At 43.4% G+C, this 21,239-nt stretch overlaps 1 protein-coding gene across 3 annotated transcripts in view; it reads right to left on the reverse strand.

Moving 5' to 3' along the window:
* The window catches only part of LOC122550062 (uncharacterized), a 115,497-nt gene that overhangs the window by 42,404 nt on the left and 51,854 nt on the right, over positions 1-21,239 (reverse strand). For all 3 annotated transcript variants that reach the window (XM_087987450.1, XM_043690537.2, XM_087987451.1), the window contains 4 exons: positions 18,516-18,585; positions 18,306-18,378; positions 12,952-13,035; positions 1,103-1,232 (listed from right to left, as the gene is read on the reverse strand). In XM_087987450.1, coding sequence (XP_087843576.1) covers positions 1,103-1,232; positions 12,952-13,035; positions 18,306-18,378; positions 18,516-18,585 — 357 coding nt within the window. The remainder of the gene's footprint in view (positions 1-1,102; positions 1,233-12,951; positions 13,036-18,305; positions 18,379-18,515; positions 18,586-21,239) is intronic.

Genomic DNA, 21,239 nt, shown 5'->3' on the forward strand with positions numbered 1-21,239 from the left:
TCACCAGCCTGTGAAGCGTGGAGCAGATGTTTCATTTCTGTATGGAGTGGGCTAGTTTAGCCAAAGTGGGAATCTTGCTTCTGCATGGTGCAGGCTGGAGTTGGCATATGGCGGCAGCAGCATGGCATGGGCTAGAAAGCCTGAAGTGAGACTCTGACAGCAGCATGGTGTGGGTTGGTGTAGCCCAGAGCAAGATTCTGGCGGTGGCATCGTGTGGGCTGGTGTAGCCTGGGTGGGACTCTAGCAGTGGAGAAGGAAATGTTAGACTGTCTTTAAGTTATCTTAATTTATTTTTTATTTTAAGGTAATGTGAATGGTGCCTATGCATGGTGACAGTGCACACTTTTCAATACAGTTTATATTGAATACACATGACAATAAATAAATGCTTCAATGATAAATATAAGTTCAGTATAAATATAAATTTAAGAGGTCTAAAAAATCATGAGAGGTATAGGTAAGGTGAATGGCAGGCATCCCTTTCCTAGGGTAGGGGAACTTCAAGACTGGGGGGCATATTTTTAAAGTAAGAGGAGAAAGATTTAAACAAAGACACAAGGGCAATTCCTTTTTACATGGAGAGTGGTTCGTGTGTGGAATGAACTTCCAGAGGAAGTGGTGAATATGCGGACATTTACAATGTTTAAAAGACATTCAGAGAAGTATTTGAATAAGAAATGTTTGGAGGGATACGAACCAAGTGTCGGCAGGTAGGACAAATTTAATTTAGGATTATATTTGGAATGGAGTGGTTGGACCGAAGAGTCTGTTTCCATACTGTATGAAGCTCTCTATGACTTTTAAGTTATTATTGCTGTTGGATATAATACATGACACAATCTCTTTAGTTTTTAAACTGGGTTGACAATCCATTAAGTTCTTGATTAACCTCACTAATGCTTTAAAACAACATTAAAATTGCTCTGAATTATAATTCCCTTAATTTAGAGGAAATACTTTCTGTAAACTTGGTGCCTCGATTTCAAATGGGAAAATACTGGTCAACTCCTGGTTATTTTATTATGTCTGGGAAAATAAACTAAATCCTATGCTGGATTCATTAGGATGTCAGCTGGCATGGAAGACTGTAAGTACTACTCACAACAGCTGTTGTTTAGGGTTCAATAAAGACTTCAGAGCGTTCCGCAGTTTATCAAGATTATATCTCCCAACATTGGCTTGGTTTCCTATTTTATATCGGCTTTCATCATCAGATGTATTTGGCACAAAATCTGGAAGATGAAACAGTAGTATTTATTTACATGGCTATTAACAAGAGCATAATTAAACAGAAAAAGATATTTCCCAATCTTTTGACCTCAAGTAAATTTTTAAAAATGTCTCCATGAACTTATACCACAGAATGTGATGAGTTCACTCAAAGAATAGCCTCCCTGGTCTGACTTATAATTTACTCAGATTTTCCTCCGATAATGAAACCAAAACTGCACATAATAGCCCAAATGTGGTCTCACAAGGGCTGCACAACGGCAGAAAAATATCCTTGCTGCTATACTTGAATCCTTTGTTATAAAGGCCAACATACGGGCGGCACGGTTAGCACTGCTGCCTCACAGCGCTAGAGACCCGGGTTCAATTCCCGCCTCAAGCGACTGACTGTGTGGAGTTTGCACGTTCTCCCCGTGTCTGCGTGGGTTTCCTCCGGGTACTCCGGTTTCCTCCCACAGTACAAAGATGTGCAGGTTAGGTGAATTGGCCATGCTAAATTGCCCGTAGTGTTAGGTGAAGGGTTAAATGCAGGGGAATGTGTCTAGGTGGGTTGCGCTTCGGCGGGGCGGTGTGGACTTGTTGGGCCGAAGGGCCTGTTTCCACACTGTAAGTAATCTAATCAAAATACCATTTGCCTTCTTCTTCACCTGCTGCACCTGTTTGCTACTTACTACCATTTGTTTTTGCTACCAAAATGGATAATCTCACATATATCAATATTATGCTTTATTTGGCATGCATTTGCCAACTCATTCAAAATGTCCAAATCATATAAGGCCATAAGTTCATAGGTAACTTGAACATATAGGCCATTCACCCCTTAGGCCTGCTCCACCATTCAATAAGGCAATGGCTGATCCAACATGTCTTGTGTCGACTTGCCTGCCCTTCCCCTTAAACATGGATTTCCCAACTGAGCCTTAGAATACACAAGGACTCTGTCCCCCAGCTCTCTGTGACAAGGAGTTCCACAGATTCAGAACCTCTCAGAAAACAAATTCCTCTCCATCTCAGTCTTAAATTGGCACTCCTTTACTAAGCCCCTTAAGAATCCTATTTGCTTCAATGAGATCATTGCTCATTCTTCCATACTCTTAGTCAGTAGAGCCCCAACCTATTTATCCTCTTAAGACAATCCCTCCATACCAGGGATCATCCTAGTCAACCTTTTCTGAACTACCTCCAACTAAGTGATGTCTTTCTTTAAATACAGGAACCAAAACTGTTCACAGTACTTCACTTATTATCACACCACAACCTTTCTTGTTATTCTTTTGTGGGATGTTGTGGTCCCTGGTTGGTCAGTTTTTATTGCCTGCCCCTGGTGGCCCTTGAGAAGGAGGTGGTGAACTGCCTTCTTGAACCACTGCAATCCACTTGCTTTTGGTTGACCCACAATGCCAGTTGGAAGGGAATTTCAGGATTATCACCAAGTGAAATGAAGGAAGGAGGGTATGTGGGTTGGAAGGGAACTGCAAGAGGCAGTGTTCCCATGTATTGGCTGCCTTTGTCCTTCTGGATGGAAGTGGTCTTGGGTTTGGAAGGTACTGTCTGAGGATCTTTGGTAAATTTCTGTAGTGCATCTTGTAGATAGTACACACTGCTGCTACTTAGCATTGGTGGTGAAGGGAGTGGATGCTTGTGGATGTAGTGACAATCAAGTGGACTGCTTAGTCCTGAATGGTGTCAAACCTTTTGAGTGTTGTTGGAACTGCACTCATCCAGGCAAGTGGTGAGTATTCCATCACTCCTGATTTGTGCCTTGCATATGATGGACAGGCTTTGGGGAGTCAGGAGGTGATTTACTCACTGCAGTATTTCTAGCCTCTGACCTGCTCTCATAGCCACTGCATTTATTTGGCAAATCCAGTTGAGTTTCTGGTCAATGGTAAGCCGTAGGATGTTGACGGTGGGGAGTTAGTGATGGTAACACCACTGAGTATGAAGAGGTCTTGGTTAGATTTGTTTGTTATTGGTGATGGTCATAGCATGGTATTTGTATGGTGTGAATGTTACTTGACACTTCCCAGCCCAAGCCTGGATACTGTCTAGATCTTGAACATGGGCTGCTTCAGTGCCTGACGAGTTGTGAATGGCACTGAACACTGTGCAATCATCAGCAAACATCCCTACTGCTGACCTTATGATGAAAGGATGATCATGGATGAAGCAGCTGAAGATGGTTGGGTCAAGGACACTACCTTGAAGAACACCTGCAGAGATATCCGAGAGCTGAGATGACTGACCTGCTAACAACCAAAATCATCTTCCTATATGCCAGGTATGACTTCAACCAGTGGAGTGTTTGTTCCCTGATACCGATCAATTCAAGTTTTGCTAGGGCTCTTTGAAGCCACACTCAGTGGAATGAAGCCTTGATGTCAAGGGCTGTCATTCTCACCTCACCTCTGGAATTCAGCTCTTTTGTCCATGCTTGAACCAAAGCTGTAATGAGGCTAGGAGCTGAGTGGCCTTGGCAGAACCCAAACAAGGCATCACTGATCAGGTGATTGCTGAGCAGGTGCTGTTTGATAGAACTATTAATAACACATTCCATCACTTTACTGATAACTGAGAGTAGACTGATGGGGCAGTAATTGCTGGTTTGTATTTGTCCTGCTTTTTATGTATACAACATTCCTGGCAATTTTCCACATTGTCAGGTAGATGCCAGTGTTGTAAATGTATTGGAAGAATTTGGCTGGAAAGTAGCACGTCCTGGAGCACAAGTCTTCAGTACTATTGCGCGCAGCCTTTGTAATATCCACTGTCTCCAATCATTTCTTGATATCACGTGGAGTGAATTGAATTGGCTGAAGACTGGTGTGTTTAATGCTGGATACCACTGGAGGAGGCCGAAATGGAACATCTGCTCAGCATTTCTGGCTGATGATTGCTGCAAAAGTTTCAGCCTTATCTTTTACACAGATGTGCAAGGCACCTCCATCATTGAGGATAGGGTTGTTTGTGGAGCCCCCTCCTGCAGTGATTTGTTTAATTGTCCACCATCATTCAAGCTGGATTTGGCAGGACTGGTTTTTTTGAAGAAGTAATGAACAGGATTGATGAAGACAGAGCAGTGGACATGATCAAATGGATGTCATAAGCCATTTGACAAGGTTCCTCATGGTAGACTCGTTAGCAAGGTTAGATCACATGGAACACAGGGCGAACTAGCCATTTTGATACAGAAGTGGCTTGAAGGTAGAAGACAGAGGATAGCGGTGGAGGGTGGTTTTCAGCCTGGATGCCTATGATCAGCGTTGTGCCACAAGGATTGGCGCTGGGTCCACTGCTTTTCATCATCTATATTAGGTGGTTTAGATGTGAACATAGGAGATATGGTTAGTAAGTTTGCAGATGACACCAAAATTGGATGTGAAGAGGACAGTGAAGAAGGTTACTTCAGAACAACGGAATCTTGATCAGATGGGCCAATGGGCCGAGGAGTGGCAGATGGGGTTTAATTTAGATAAATGTGAGGTTCTGCATTTTGGAAAGACAAATCAGGGCAGGACTTATATACTTAATGGTAAGGTCCTGGGGAGTGTTGCTGAACAAAGAGACCTTGGAGTGCAGGTTCATAGTTTCTTGAAAGTGGAGTCACAGGTAGACAGAATAGTGAAGAAGGCATTCAATTTCCTTTCCTTTATTGGTTCTTGAATCGAGTATAGGTGTTGGGAGGACATGTTGCGGCTGTACAAGACATTGGTTAGGCCACAATTGGAATACTGTGTGCAATTCTGGTCTCTCTTCGATACGTAAGTTGTGAATCTTGAAAAGGCTCAGGAAAGATTTACAAGGCTGGAGGGTTTGAGGTACAGGGAGAGGCTGAATAGGCAGGGGCTATTTTTTCCTGGAGTGTTGGAGGCTGAGGGGTGACCTTCTAGAGGTTGATAAAATCATGAAGGACATAGGTAGGGTAAAGAGACAAGGTCTTTTCCCTGGGGTGGGGGAGTGCAAAACTAGAGAACATAGATTTAAGGCTTAAGAGGAAAGATTTAAAAGGGATCTAAGTGGCAACTTTTTCATGTAGAGGGTGGCGTGTGTATGGAATCAGCAGCTAGAGAAAGTAGTGGAGACTGATACAATTACAACATTTAAAAGGCATCTGGATGGGTATAAGAACAGGAAGGGTTTAGAGCGATATGGGTCAAATGCTGGCAATGGGACAAGCCTAATTTAGGATATCTGGTTGGCATGGACGAGTTGGACCAAAGGGTCTGTTTCTGTGCTATACAGCTCTATGACTGCAGAGCTTAGATCTGATCTGTTGGTTGTGAGATCGCTTAGCTCTGTCTATCAATTACTGTTTATGCTGTTTGGCATGCAAGTAGTCCTGTTTGGTAGCTTTGTCAGTTTAACACCTCATTTTCAGGTATGCCTGGTGCTGCTGCTGGCATCCACTCCTGCACTCTCCATTGAACCAAGATTGATTGCCTGGCTTGATGGTAATGATTGAGTGGGGGATTGACTGGACAATGAGGTTATTGATTGCGCTGAAGTACGATTTTGCTGCTGTTGGTGGCCCACAGTGCCTCATGGATGACCAGTCTAGAGTTGCTGGAAGTCTATCCCATATAGCACTTGATGTGGAGGAGTGTTGGACTGGGGTGGACAAAGTTATAAATCTCACAACACCAGGTTTAAGTACAACAGGTTTATTTGGAAAGACTAGCTTTCATAACGCTGCTCCTTTATCAGGTAGTTGTGGAGAAGGACCATAAGACACAGAATTTATTGCAAAAGGTTACAGTGTCATGCAACTGAAATAATATATTGAACAAACCTAGATTGCTGTTAAGTCTTTCATCTTTTGGAATGGGTTGCAGGTATTGGCTCATTAATATGTAAGTCTCAGCACTTCTTTTAAGTTACATTCTTGAGATAACTTAAAGTTTTATAAAAAAGTGACATCTCAACTCAGACAATGAATTAAATGTGTGAGGTTAGAGTCTGTCTGTATCCCAATTTTGCGTCAGACTGGTTCTGTTTCCAAAGTGGAATTTACAAAATATTACATGGATTGACTGCCTGCAGATTGTGCATTTTTTAAGCAAATTAGAATGCATCTGCAAATACAAATTCACCCCATATATTTATGTGCATGTGCACATGTATGTGTGTGTGAGAGAGAGAGAGAGAGAGAGAGAGAAAACATGTGCATACGAGTGTGAGTGCACGTGAGACAGTGTGTGCTTGCATGTGTGCAAACCTGGTAAAGTGTGTGTTAACCAAACTTGGCCTCTGCTTGTTCGGTACCCATGACGGTGCAAAGTTCAGTACCTAAGAGGATGGCCTCACCTGGGACTTTGGGTCCAGGTCACACTACAGATGACCATACGACACTATAAACGCACTCTCACATACACACAAGCACACATACACACACACTCTTACATACTCACACTCTCTCATACACATGCTCTCATACATACCTCCCACACTCAAACCCAAGCACCCATCCTCACACAGGCTTATACCCCATCACCTTCACACACACTTTACCAAGCTTGCACATATGCAAACACACACTCTCTCACGTGCACTCACACTCACAAGTAAGTCTATGGGGTGAATTTCTATTTTCAGAATTATATTTGTAGATACATTCTATTTTGCTCAAAAAATGCACAATCTGCAGGTAGTCAATGCCGGCAGTCAATCCATGTAATATTTTGTAAATTCCACTTTGGAAACAGAACCAGTCTGACGCAAGATTGGCATACAGACTCTAACCTCACACATTTAATTTATTGTCTGAGCTGAGATATCACCTCTATTTATAAAACCTTAAGTTATCTCGAGAATGTAACTTAAAAGAAGTTTTGAGATTTACATATTAATGAGCAGATACCTGCAACTCATTCTAAAAGATAGAACATAGAACAGTACAGCACAGAACAGGCCCTTCAGCCCACGATGTTGTGCCGACCATTGATCCTCATGTATGCACCCTCAAATTTCTGTGACCATATGCATGTCCAATAGTCTCTTAAATGTCCCCAATGACCTTGCTTCCACAACTGCTGCTGGCAACGCACTCCATGCTGTCACACTCTCTGTGTAAAGAACCCGCCTCTGACATCCCCTCTATACTTTCCTCCAACCAGCTTAAAACTATGACCCCTCGTGTTAGCCATTTCTGCCCTGGGAAATAGTCTCTGGCTATCGACTCTATCTATGCCTCTCATTATCTTGTATACCTCAATTAGGTTCCCTCTCCTCCCCTCCTTTTCTCCAATGAAAAAAGTCCGAGCTCAGTCAACCTCTCTTCATAAGATAAGCCCTCCAGTCCAAGCAGCATCCTGGTAAACCTCCTCTGAACCCTCTCCAAAGCATCCACATCTTTCCTATAATAGGGTGACCAGAACTGGATGCAGTATTCCAAGTGCGGTCTAACCAAAGTTTTATAGAGCTGCAACAAGATCTCACGACTCTTAAACTCAATCCCCCTGTTAATGAAAGCCAAAACACCATATGCTTTCTTAACAACCCTGTCTACTTGGGTGGCCATTTTAAGGGATCTATGTACCTGCACACCAAGATCCCTCTGTTCCTCTACACTGCCAAGAATCCTATCCTTATTCCTGTACTCAGCTTTCAAATTCGACCTTCCAAAATGCATCACCTCGCATTTATCCAGGTTGAACTCCATCTGCCACCTCTCAGCCCATCTCTGCATCCTGTCAATGTCCCGCTGCAGCCTACAACAGCCCTCTATACTGTCAACGACACCTCCAACCTTTGTGTCGTCTGCAAACTTGCTGACTCATCCTTCAATCCCCTCATCCAAGTCATTAATAAAAATTACAAACAGTAGAGGCCCAAGGACAGAGCCCTGTGGAACACCACTCACCACTGACTTCCAGGCAGAATATTTTCCTTCTACTACCACTCGCTGTCTTCTGTTGGCCAGCCAATTCTGTATCCAGACAGCTAAGTTCCCCTGTATCCCATTCCTCCTGACCTTCTGAATGAGCCTACCATGGGGAACCTTATCAAATGCCTTGCTGAAGTCCATATACACCACACCACAGCTCGACCCTCATTAACTTTTCTAGTCACATCTTCAAAGAACTCAATAAGCTTTGTATGGCATGACCTGCCCCTCACAAAGCCGTGTTGACTGCATTTAATCAAGCCATGCTCTTCCAGATGGTCATAAATCCTATCCCTCAGAATCCTTTCTAACACCGTGCAGAAGACAGACATGAGACTTACTGGTCTGTAATTGCCGGGGATTTCCCTATTTCCTTTCTTGAAGAGAGGAATTACATTTGTCTCTCTCCAGTCCTCAGGTACGACTCCAGTGGAGAGCGAGGATGCAAAGATCTTCGCAAGTGGCGAAGCAATTGCATTTCTCATTTCCCAAAGCAGCCAAGGACAAATCTGTTCCGGGCCTAGCCTTGTCAATCTTAATGTTTGACAAAATTTTCAGCACATCAGCTTCCTCTATCTCTATCCATTCCAGCATGCACACCCGCTCTTCAAAGGTTTCATTCAATACAAAGTTCGTTTCTTTCGTAAAGACAAAAGCAAAAACTCTTTTAGGGCTCCCCCTACCTCCTCACACTCGACACACAAGTTCCCTATGCTATCCCTGATCGGCCCTACTCTTTCTTTGACCATTCTCTTATTCCTCACATAAGTGTAAAATGCCTTTGTGTTCTCCCTAATCCGTTCTGCCAAGCCTTTCTCGTGCCCCCTCCTGGCTCTCCTCAGACCATTTTTGAGCTCCTTCCTCGCTGCCTGTAATCCTCCAGAGCTGAGCTTGACCCTAGCTTCCTCCACCTTATGTAAGCTACCTTCTTCCTTTTGACGAGAAGCTCCACAAGGTTCCTTTATCTTACCCCTTCTTGCCTGTCTCAGAGGGACATATTTATTCATCACTCGCAACAACTGTTCCTTAAACAGTCTCCACATGTCTATTGTGCCTTTACCATGGAACAATTGCTCCCAGTCCATACTTCCTAACTCATGTCTAATCGCATCATAGTTTCCTCTTCCCCAATTAAATATCCTCCCATTTTGCCTAATCCTCTCCTTCTCCATAGCTATGTAGAATGTGAGGCAGTTGTGGTCACTATCACCAAAATACTCTCCCACCACAAGATCTGATACCTTCCCCGGCTCGTTTCCGAGCACCAAGTCTAGAATGGCCTCTCCCCTCAACGGCCTGTCAACGTACTGAGTTAGGAAACCCTCCTGAACACACCTTACAAAAACAGCTCCATTCAAATCTTCTGCTCGAAGGAGGTTCCAAACAATATTGGGAAAGTTAAAGTCACCCATTACAACAACCCTACTACGTTCACACTTTTCCAAAATCTGCCGACCTATGCTTTCTTCAATCTCCCTGCTGCTATTGGGGGGCCTGTAGTAAACCCCTAATGAGGTGACAGCTCCCTTGCTGTTCCTAATTTCCACCCATACCGACTCGGTAGGCAGATCTTCCTCAACAATGGAAGCTTCTGTAGCTGTGATACCCTCTCTGATTAGTATTGTTACACCCCATCCTCTTTTTCACCCCTCCCTATTCTTTTTAAATGCTCTAAACCCTGGAACATCCAGCAACCATTCCTGCCCCTGAGAAACCCATGTCTCTGTTATGGCCACAACATCATAGCACCAGGTACTGATCCATGCTCTAAGTTCATCACTTTTATTCCTGATACTCCTTGCGTTAAAGCAAACACACTTTAACTGATCCCTTGGTTCCTTCCCAGGAAAATCTTTCCCACTAGCTGGTCTACCTCTTGCTATTGCCTCATCTGCATCAACTCTCACCTCCGGTATATAGCTCAGGTTCCCACCCCTCTGCCATACTAGTTTAAACCCTAGCGAACTACTCGAGCAAACCTTCCACCCAGGACATTGGTCCCCTTCCAGTTCAGATGCAACCCATTCTTCTTGTACAGGTCCCACCTCCCCAGAAGGCATCCCAATTATCTACATATCTGAAGCCCTCCCTCCTACACCAGCTGCGCAGCCACATGTTAAGCTGTGCCCACTCCCTGTTCCTCGCCTCGCTATCTCGTGGCACCAGTAGTAAACTAGAGAACACTACTCTGTTCGTCCTGCTTTGCAGCTTCCATTCTAACTCCCTGAAATCACTTTTTATATCCTCAATCCTTTTTCTGGCTAGATCATTAGTGCCAGTATATAACACGATTTCTGGCTGTTCGCCCTCCCCTTTTAGAACCTTATACACCCGATCGAAGACATCCCAGACCCTGGCACCAGGGAGGCAACCTATCTTCCGGGAATCCCGATCCTGACCACAAAATCTCCTGTCGACTCCCCGAACTATCGAGTCCCCTACCACGAGTACTTTTCTATTCTGCCCCCTTCCCTTCTTTGCCACAGTGTCAGGCTCAGTGCCAGAGAACTGACTACTATGGCTTTCCTCTGGTAGGTCATCCCCCTCAGCAGTATCCAAAACAGAATACCTATTGCTGAGGGGAATATCCACAGGGGATCTCTGCACTGACTGTCTGTCCCCTTTCCTCCCCCTAACTGAAACCCATCTATCCTTGTCCTGAGCCTTAGGAGTGACCAACTCCCGGTAACTCCTCTCAATTACCCCCCTCAGCCTCTCGAATGATCTGTAGTTCATCCAGCTCCAGCTCCAATTCCCTAACAACAGTCTAGGTTTGTTCAATATATCACTTTAGTTGCATGACTGCAGTAATCTTTTGCTATAAATTCTGTGTCTTATGGTCCTTCTCCACAATTACCTGATGAAGCATCAGTGCTCTGAAAGCTAGTGCTTCTAAATAAACCAGTTGTATGAGGATGGCCTCAACTGGGACCTTGGGTTTATGTCACATAACAGGTGACCTCACCACATTATCCTGGTGTTGTGAGATTTTTAACTTTATCCATTTAGCACTGTGATATTTCCTCACGACATGCTAGAGGTTATTCACAATGTAAAGGCTGGACTTTGTCTCCACAAAGACTGTGCAGTGGTCGCTCTTACCGATATTGTCACGGAAATGCAGCCGGCAGAGTAGTAAAGGATGAGGTCAAGTATATATTTCCCTTCTGTTGGTTCCCTCACCACCTGCTGCAGATCAAGTCTACACAAAACCAGGTTGACTATCCCTGATCAGTCCTTGCCTTTCCAAATGTATGCAAATCCTGTCCCTCAGAAATCCCTCCAACAATTTACCCACCACTGACATAAGGCTCACTAGTCTATATTTATTAAACTGCTCCCTGAATTAGCTCCATGACACATAACTCTAGGAAACTATCCCTAATGCACTCTATGAATTTGTTGTTGTATCTAACCTTTTCAATTTGATTAACCCAATGAACATGAAAATTAATCTCACCCATAATTATTGCTTTATTCTTCTTACATGCTTCTATTACTAATGATTTATAGCCATTCCCACAGAATAGCTATTATTTGGGGGCCTGTATGCTACTCCTGTTTATGTCTTCTTTCCTTCGCACCTTTTTTAATCTTCACCCAAATTGATTCTACATCATCTGAACATAAATCACTCTCACAACTATCCTCTTTTCATTTCTTATTAACCAAGCTCCCCCACCACCTTATCCATCTCTTCTAAACCTGGAAGGGTTTAGATGAAGCTGGACCAAATGTTAGCAAATGTAACTAGGTTAATTTAGGTCAGCATGGACGAAGTGGACTGAGGGTCTGTTTTCGAGTTGTACGTCTCTATGACCCTAAGTGCTCTGCTTTTAAATCTTTCATGATGGATTCCAGCATTTTCCCTACTACCAATATCCATAATTCCCTGTTTTCTCTCTACCTCCTTTTTTCAAATAGTGGGGTTATATTAGCTATCCTCCAATTCATTGCAACTGTTCCAAAGTCTATACAACCTTGAAAGATAACCACCAACATATCCAGTATTTCTTAACAATCACTTCCTTAAGAACTCTAGGGTGTAGATTATTACTAGACCCCATGCTCCTCAACATTTTTGTGACACTACTTTTGTCTTCCGTTGTGAAGACAAAACCAAATATGTATTCGATTAATTTGTCATCCCTTTGTCCCCCAATATAACTTCCTCTGTTTCTGACAGTAAGGGACCTACATTTGTCATCATTAATCTTTTTCATACCTGTATAAGCTTTTACAATCAATTTGTATGTTCCTCGCAAGCTTATCTCATTAACATTCAAAATATTAACTTTTTCTCTCCATTGGTCCTGCCAGACACTCTGAGTTTTTTTACAGCATTAACTGTTTTTATTTCAGCATTCCACTATATACCTAAGTGATTATCTGACATGATTGGTTAAGACAGTGAGTATCAGGTAGTGTAATTAGTAAACTGAGGAGGGTCCGTGGTTACAGAGGGACTGGGGAGGAAGCAGGGAGAAAGAACACCACACCTTATGCTAACTTTATACATAACCAATATGATAACAAGCACAATATCTAGAACTGATGAACATTGGAAAAAAAATCCCAGATAATTTTCTCCTTTTTAGTTTAACACTGCAAGACACATTGTAGTGCCTTCACTGCTCGACAGCCAAGATGAACATCATTTTTAAATAATATAAAATATGGAAATATACAACAGTATATTTCACAAGACAACTCACTTGCAACTTTTTTAGTATAAATCAGCTATATGTGATGTCCTAAGGTTGACACGGGTCAATATGTTGCACTGTATTTTTGAGTGCAGTTGTAATAAATGCTTTGAAAAGAAGAAAGAAACTTACTTGGATCATAGAAATCCATAAAGCCAAAAGGACCATAATCTAATGTTATAGAGAGTACACTGAAGTTGTCTGTATTACACACACCTGAAATAGAGAAAACAGAAAATGCTAGTTAACAGAAATAAATGGAAAAAGGAAAAAGAAGAGCATGTTGTAAGACAGACCCTCGAGGAGAGATGTCATACCAGTGGGCCTCAAGCTTACAATAGCCCTCAATTTATACACAAGTAGTGGTTTCCAAAGTCTGACAGGCAATATATGTGACATCCATAGGTGACTATAAATAGTGTATAAAGGAGGTGATTGATGGCATATTTAGACGTTCCAACTACTTTGTAGCTTTACCACAGAAAATGACAGTCAGGCAGAAACATCATCTGGTGCATTCTGTGTCATTGTTCGGTTTCCTTACACATAAGACGTCATCTTTTGCAATTCACGATCATCAAAGCTCACAGTGAACATCCTGCTACATTTGTAAATTATACCTATTTTTCTAATCAACCTGTTCAGAGATGTTAATACAACAGCAGTTTTAAAAGGGAGAAGAGCAAACAAAGAAAGCACATGGTGAGGATAGTGACGGATAGTGCAGGAGAGAGAGAGAGAGAGAGAGAACCTGCACAGTTTCTGCCTTTGCTATTTGATTTTATACATCGCTGGACATCGGAGTGCATTTGGGAAAATTAACAAACAGTGAAATTCACAACTAATCTTGGAGGAACTGTTGGGCAAAGTTCACAGCACAGAACCAGATAAGTTATTTGTTGTTTTAAGTCTGTCCAAGAGAAAGGCTGCAGTAGTGAGTATAGTGGATTGTTTCTTGATTATATGTTTTTGGAGATAAGTCTCTTGATTAAACTTAACATATAAGCCATAGCTATTAATTTAACCTGGGCAGTGTTTGTAGAGGAATAAGACGGTGTTACTTTCTGGGTCTGTAGATTGTGAAGGAGCAAAAATGGCCTTTGCAGTGATATGTACTTCTTGCCAGATGTGGGAGTTTAACGAGAGTTTAAGGGTTACTGCGGATTAAATCTGCCATAAATGCTGTTGGATGCGAATCTTATCAGATCGAGTGGATCGGTTGGAGAGACAGATAGAAGCGATGAGGAATTTGCAAGAGCAACAGTATGTGATGGATGGCAGTTATAGGGGGGGGGGGGGGGGGGGGGGGGGGGTGGGGGGGGAGGTGAGTCTCAGATACAGTGACATAGATGGGTTAACTCCAGGAAGGGTGAGAGAGGTCAGCACCTAGGGCAGGAGTCTTTTGTGGATATGCCCATTTCAAACAGGTATGCTGTTTTGGAAAATGTAGCGGGTAATGGAATCTCAGGGGAACATTACACGAAAAGCCAAGTTTCTGGTACTGAGACTGGCTCTACCGGCTTCCAAGGATATGCCGGCTTCCAAGAGATCAATTGTGTTAGGGGATTCTGTAGTCAGAGGTGCAGACAGACGTTTCTGTGAACAGCAGAGAAAAAGCAGAATGGTGTGTTGTTTCCCTGGTGCCAGGATCAAGGATGTCTCAGAGAGGGTGCAGAATGTTCTCACGGGGGAGAGAAGCCAGCAGGAGGTCATTGTCCACATTGGAACCAATGATATAGGAAGTGAAAAGGTTGAGATTCTGAAGGGAGATTACATATAGTTAGGCAGAAATTTAAAAAGGAGGTCTTCAAGGGTAGTAATATCTAGATTATTCCCAGTGCTACGAGCTAGTGAGGGCAGGAATAGGAGGATAGAGCAGATGAATGCATGGCTGAGGAGCTGGTGTATGGGAGAAGAATTCACATTTTTGGACCATTGGAATCTCTTTTGGGGTAGAAATGACCTGTATAAGAAGGACGGATTGCACCTAAATTGGAAGGGGACTAAAATACTGGCGGGGAAATTTGCGAGAACTGCTTGGGAGGATTTAAATTAGTAAAGTGGGGGGGTGGGACCCAGGGAGATAGTGAGGAAAGAGATTGATCTGAGACGGGTACAGCTGAGAACAGAAGTGAGTCAAACAGTCAGGGCTGACAGGGACAAGGTAGGACTAATAAATTAAACTGCATTTATGTCAATGCAAGGGGCCTAACAGGGAAGGCAGATGAACTCAGGGCATGGTTAGGAACATGGGACTGGGATATCATAGCAATTACGGAAACATGGCTCAGGGATAGGCAGGACTGGCTGCTTAATGTTCTAGGATACAAATGCTACAGGAAGGATAGAAAGGGAGGCAAGAGAGGAGGGGGAGTGGTATTTTTGATAAGGGATAGCATTACAGCTGTGCTGAGGGAGGATATTCCCGGAAATACATCCAGGGACGTTGTTTGGGTGGAACTGAGAAATAAAAAAGGGATAATCACCTTATTGGGATTGTATTATAGACCCCCCAATAGTCAGAGGGAAATTGAGAAACAAACTTGTAAGGAGATCTCAGGTATCTGTAAGAATAATAGGGTAGTTATGGTAGGGGATTTTAACTTTCCAAACATCGACTGGGGCTGCCATAGTGTTAAAGGTTTAGAGGGAGAGGAATTTCTTAAGTGTGTACAAGACAATTTTCTGATTCAGTATGTGGATGTACCTACTAGAGAAGGTGCAAAACTTGACCTACTCTTGGGAAATAAGGCTGGGCAGGTGACTGAGGTGTCAGTGGGCGAGCACTTTGGGGCCAGCGACCATAATTCTATTCGTTTTAAAATAGTGATGGAAAAGGATAGACAAGATCTAAAAGTTGAAGTTCTAAATTGGAGAATGGCCAATTTTGACGGTATTAGGCAAGAACTTTTGAAAGCTGATTGGAGGCAGATGTTCACAGGCAAAGGGACGGCTGGAAAATGGGAAGCCTTCACAAATGAGATAACGAGAATCCAGAGAAAGTATATTCCTGTCAGGGTGAAAGGGAAGGCAGGTAGGTATAGGGAATGCTGGATGATAAAGAAATTGAAAGTTTGGTTAAGCAAAAGAAGGAAGAGTATGTCAGGTGTAGACAGGATAGATCAAGTGAATCCTTAGAAGAGTATAAAGGAAGTAGGAGTATACTTAAGAGGGAAATCAGAAGGGCAAAATGGGGACATGAGATAGCTTTGGCAAATAGAATTAAGGAGAATCCAAAGGGTTTTTACAAATATGTTAAGGACAAAAGGGTAACTAGGGAGAGAATAGGACCCCTTAAAGATCAGCAAGACGGCCTTTGTGTGGAGCCACAGAAAATGGGGGAGATACTAAATGAATATTTTGCATCAGTATTTACTGTGGAAAATGATATGGAAGATATAGGCTGTAGGGAAATAGATGGTGACATCTTGCAAAATGTCCAGATTACAGAGGAGGAAGTGCTGGATGTCTTGAAATGCATAAAAGTGGATACATCCCAGGACCTGATCAAGTGTACCCGAGAACTCTGTGGGAAGCTAGAGAAGTGATTGTTGGGCCTATTGCTGAGATATTTGTATCATCGATAGTCACAGGTGAGGTGCCGGAAGACTGGAGGCTGGCAAACGTAGTGCCACTGTTTAAGAAGGGTGGTAAAGACAAGCCAGGGAACGATAGACCGGTAAGCCTGACCTCAGTGGTGGGCAAGTTATTGGAGGGAATCCTGAGGGACAGGATGTACACGTATTTGGAAAGGCAAGGACTGATTCAGGATAGTCAACATGGCTTTGTGCGTGGGAAATCATGTCTCACAAACTTGATTGAGTTTTTTGAAGAAGTAACAAAGAAGATTGATGAGGACAGAGCAGTAGATGTGATCTATATGGGCTTCAGTAAGGGAGACTGATTAGCCAGGTTAAATCTGATGGAATACAGGGAGAACTAGCCATTTGGATACAGAACTGGCTCAAAGGTAGAAGACAGAGGATGGTGGTGGAGGGTTGTTTTTCAGACTGGAGACCTGTGACCAGTGGAGTGCCACAAGGATCGGTGCTGGGCCCTCTACTTTTTGTCATTTACATAAATGATTTGGATGCGAGCATAAGAGGTACAGTTAGTAAGTTTGCAGAAGACATCAAAATTCGAGGTGGAGTGGACAGCGAAGAGGGTTACCTCCGATTACAACAGGATCTGGACCAGATGGGCCAGTGGGCTGAGAAGTGGCAGATGGAGTTTAATTCAGATAAATGTGAGGTGCTGCATTTTTGGAAAGCAAATCTTAGCAGGACTTATACACTTAATGGTAAGGTCCTAGGGAGTGTTGCTGAACAAAGAGACCTTGGAGTGCAGGTTCATAGTTCCTTGAAAGTGGAGTCACAGGTAGATAGGATAGTGAAGAAGGCGTTTGGTATGCTTTCCTTTATTGGTCAGAGTATTGAAAATAGGAGTTGGGAGGTCATGTTGCAGCTGTACAGGACATTGGTCAGGCCACTGTTGAAATATTGTGTGCAATTCTGGTCTCTTTCCTATCGGAAAGATGTTGTGAAACTTGGAAGGGTTCAGAAAAGATTTACAAGAATGTTGCCAGGGTTGGAGGATCTGAGCTACAGGGAGAGGCTGAACAGGCTCGGGCTGTTTTCCCTAGAGCGTCGGAGGCTGAGGGGTGATCTTATAGAGGTTTTCAAAATTATGAGGGGCATGGATAGGATAAATAGACAAAGTCTTTTCCCTGGGATCGGGCAGTCCAGAACTAGAGGGCATAGGTTTAGGGTGAGAGGGGAAAGATATAAAAGAGACCTAAGGGGCAACTTTTTCACGCAGAGGGTAGTACATGTATGGAATAAGCTGCCAGAGGATGTGGTGGAGGCTGGTACAATTGCAACATTTAAGAGGCACTTGGATGGGCATATGAATAGGAAGGGTTTGGAGGGATATGGGCCAGGTGCTGGCAGGTGGGACTAGATTGGGTTGGGATATCTGGTCGGCATGGACGGGTTGGACTGAAGGGTCTGTTTCCATGCTGTACATCTCTATGACTGTATGACCTCTAGGGCAGATGGGAGATCCTGGGTTCAAATCCCACTTCATTGAAGTCCCGATAAAAGTCTGCCCATTAGATCTTTGTGTGTTAATTTGGTATTAATTGGCATGGTGATTCAGTGGTTAGCACTGCCGCCTTAAAGTGCCAGGGACCCGGGTTTGAGTCCAACCTCAGGCACCTATCTGTGTGGAATTTGCACATTCTCCCCGTGTCTGCGTGGATTTCCTCCTATAATCCAAAGATGTGCAGGTCAGGTGAATTGGCTCTGCTAAATTGCCCATTGCGTTATGTGCGTTAGTCAGGGGTAAATATAGGGTTGCGGAATGGGTCTGGGTGGGCTTCGGAGGGTCGGTGTGCACTTGTTGGGCTGAACGGCCGTTTCCATACTGTGGGGAATCTAATCTAATTATCTAAGTTAATTGCCTTGAGCTAAGTATCGATATCATACCATGTGCAAATCCCACTGACATCCATTGTGCGATGAGGTATGAAGTATCAGTCACAACTTGAGAGAAAAAATCCTGCAATAACAAAATGCTAACTCAGTTAAAATTGTTGCTAATTTTCTCAAAAGAGAAAATATGACATTTTGGTTAATGGTACACAAATAATACAAATTCTAATATCATATACTTAAAACATTTATCTTAAAACTTACCAGATACCTATTTGAGCTGGTTACATTTATCAAAGGAAAATGTAGTTTTATAATGAAATCCACCAGTTTCCTGAGGAAAAAAAAACCAAATGGTACACAAATGGAAGTTCTGATAAAGCACATACACAAATAAAGACACAACCTTTACCACATAAAAGGACAAGAGTAACAAAACCATGGGGACACCATCACATGCATGTTCCCCTTCAAGCCACAGACCTGACTTGGAACTATATCAGCATTCTTTCCATATCACTACTCAAGATCCTGCAACTCATTCCCTAACAGCATTGTGAGTGAACCTACACTCCAAGGATGATGTAGTTCAAAAAGGCAGCTCACCATCACCTTCTTAAAGACAATTAGAGACGAGCATGATATGCTATTTCACACATGCCTACTTCCCAAGGATGAACAATTAGAAGTGTTTACATGCAGGCAAACAAGTGGGCATGATTTGGACATTGTTGCCTAATAAAATGGAAACAGATTCACTAGTACATGCAAAAGGAAATTAGGTAACTACTTGAAGAATAAACATCTTGCAGAGATATGTTTGAACAACCAAGGAATGAAACCAACTGGATCACTCTTTGAAAAATCAGTGCAGATTCAACGGGGAAGGAACTTCTTGCACTACTGTATTATTAAATGATACAATGAAGTAATTCATAGTTCAGTTATAAGAACATAAGGAAAGCAACATCAGACATCATCATCTCGGAGCAATAGCCACATGTACTCCATGATCACAGACATTGGCCTCTGACATATGCCAGCCTCTAAGAAGCCCCATTGCAAATCTTCAAATCACTAACAGCACTCTTCTGCACTTCAGTGCTGCACCAAGGATATTAACTCAACTCATATTTATTGCTGCCGCAAGAACACTCTGCGTTATGGGGCATATATTCAGCTCATGGACTGGACCAGGTTGCATGTCTGGCCTGTTCATTTGCTGTCATAGTGCTCACTCATGTTGAGCCTATCCAGACGCTTACAGCATTCCTGTCTTGCATTGATTGGCCTTGAGTTTTTGCACTTTGCCAGCTCAACCAGATAGAACAGGCTCACAATACTACTGCACTGCTGAGAAATCTTGTGCAGATACACACCAGGAAGCTAGAGGCAAGTGACAGCAGGTGGGGGAGCATGAGCCTTGGTAGGGAATGAGTACAGTAGCAGAGAGAGTGCGAGATATGGGAAAGAAGATTGTGCCATTTATGCTGGTATATTTCTTCGCACATTGCTGTGCATTCTTCCAGATGGCTTTAACTACTTTAACCTTGATAGGGCAATCTGGGAACAGAAAAGTGTGGCGAACTGGAAGGGGGAGTTGAAGTGGTCGGCCACTTGAGTAGGGTTGTTTGGTGCGTATGTCCCAGAGATGTTTCCTGAAACGTTCCTCGAGTTGGTGTCCTACCTCCCTAATGCCACATCAAGAGCAATAGACAGAGTCGATGAGGTGTTTGGATGTGCAGGAAAATCTCTGCCGCATGTGGAATGTTCCTTTGGGGCCTTGGACGGAGGTGAAGGGAGAGAAGTGGGCGCAGGTTTTACATCTCGTGCGGCCGCAAGGGAAAGTGCCAGGTGTTGAGGGTGAGTTGGTGAGGGGCGTGGACCTAACGAGGGAGTTGTGGAAGGAATGGTCTCTGCGGGATACCGATAGGGGTAAGGAGGGAAATATATCTCTGGTGGTGGGGCCTGATTGTCGGTGGTGGAAATGGCGGAGGCTAATGCGCTGTATCTGGAGATTAGTGGGATGGAAGATGAGGACCAGGAGGTTCTATCCTTGTTGTGGTTGGAGAGGTGGGGTTCAAGGGTGGATGAAGGGAAGTGGAGGAGATGTGCTGGAGAGTATTGTTGATATTGCCGACCACTTCAACTGCCCCTCCCACTCCACCAAGTACATGCAAGTCCTGAGCCTCCTCCACTGTCAAACCCAAGACACCCGATGCCTGGAGGAAGAATGCCTCATCTTCTGCCTCAGAACCCTCCAATCATACAGCATCAACACTGACTTCGCCAGTTTCCTTATCGCCCTCCCCCCAAAAAGGCAGCAGTTTCCAGTCAGAATCGTAGGCTCATGCTCATGGTGATCAGAAAATATAAAGAAGTGACTTATAGGAATCTTAGTGGGAAAGAGAAAGCTTGTTCTTTAATAAAGTGTAGAAGGAAAAGTCTGATCCCAGCATAATCAAAGACTTTTAAGTGATTGCCATTACATATTATACATGTCAGTATACTGAAATTATAAGTGCAACTAATAAACAACTTTAACGAATTTGCTGAATTCGGTCAGAAGTCACATGACACCAGATTACAGTCCAACAGGTTTATTTGAAATCACAAGCTTTTGAAGCACCGCTCCTTTGTTTGGCAGTAACTTGGTTTCATGTGATTTCTGACCTTCTCCACACCAGTCTAAAACCAACACTTCCACATCTTAGTTGAATTCCTTTACACAAATAGCTGTAGACCATTTGTGGGCGGCATGGTGGCACAGTGCCTCAAAGCACCACTGTCTGTGTGGAGTTTGCACACTCTCCCAGTGTCTGCGCGGGTTTCCTCCAGGTGCTCTGGTTTCCTCCCACGGTCCAAAAAATGTGCAGGTTAGGTGAATTGGCCATGCTAAATTGCCCGTAGTGTTAGGTGGAGGGATAAATGTAGGGGAATGGATCTGGGTGGGTTGCTCTCCGGAGAGTAGGTGTGGACTTGTTAAGC

This window comes from Chiloscyllium plagiosum, unplaced genomic scaffold, assembly GCF_037043375.1.
Source record: "Chiloscyllium plagiosum isolate Xiang-an unplaced genomic scaffold, Cpla_swu_hap1 HiC_scaffold_5, whole genome shotgun sequence".
In the NCBI taxonomy this organism is placed as follows: domain Eukaryota; kingdom Metazoa; phylum Chordata; class Chondrichthyes; order Orectolobiformes; family Hemiscylliidae; genus Chiloscyllium; species Chiloscyllium plagiosum.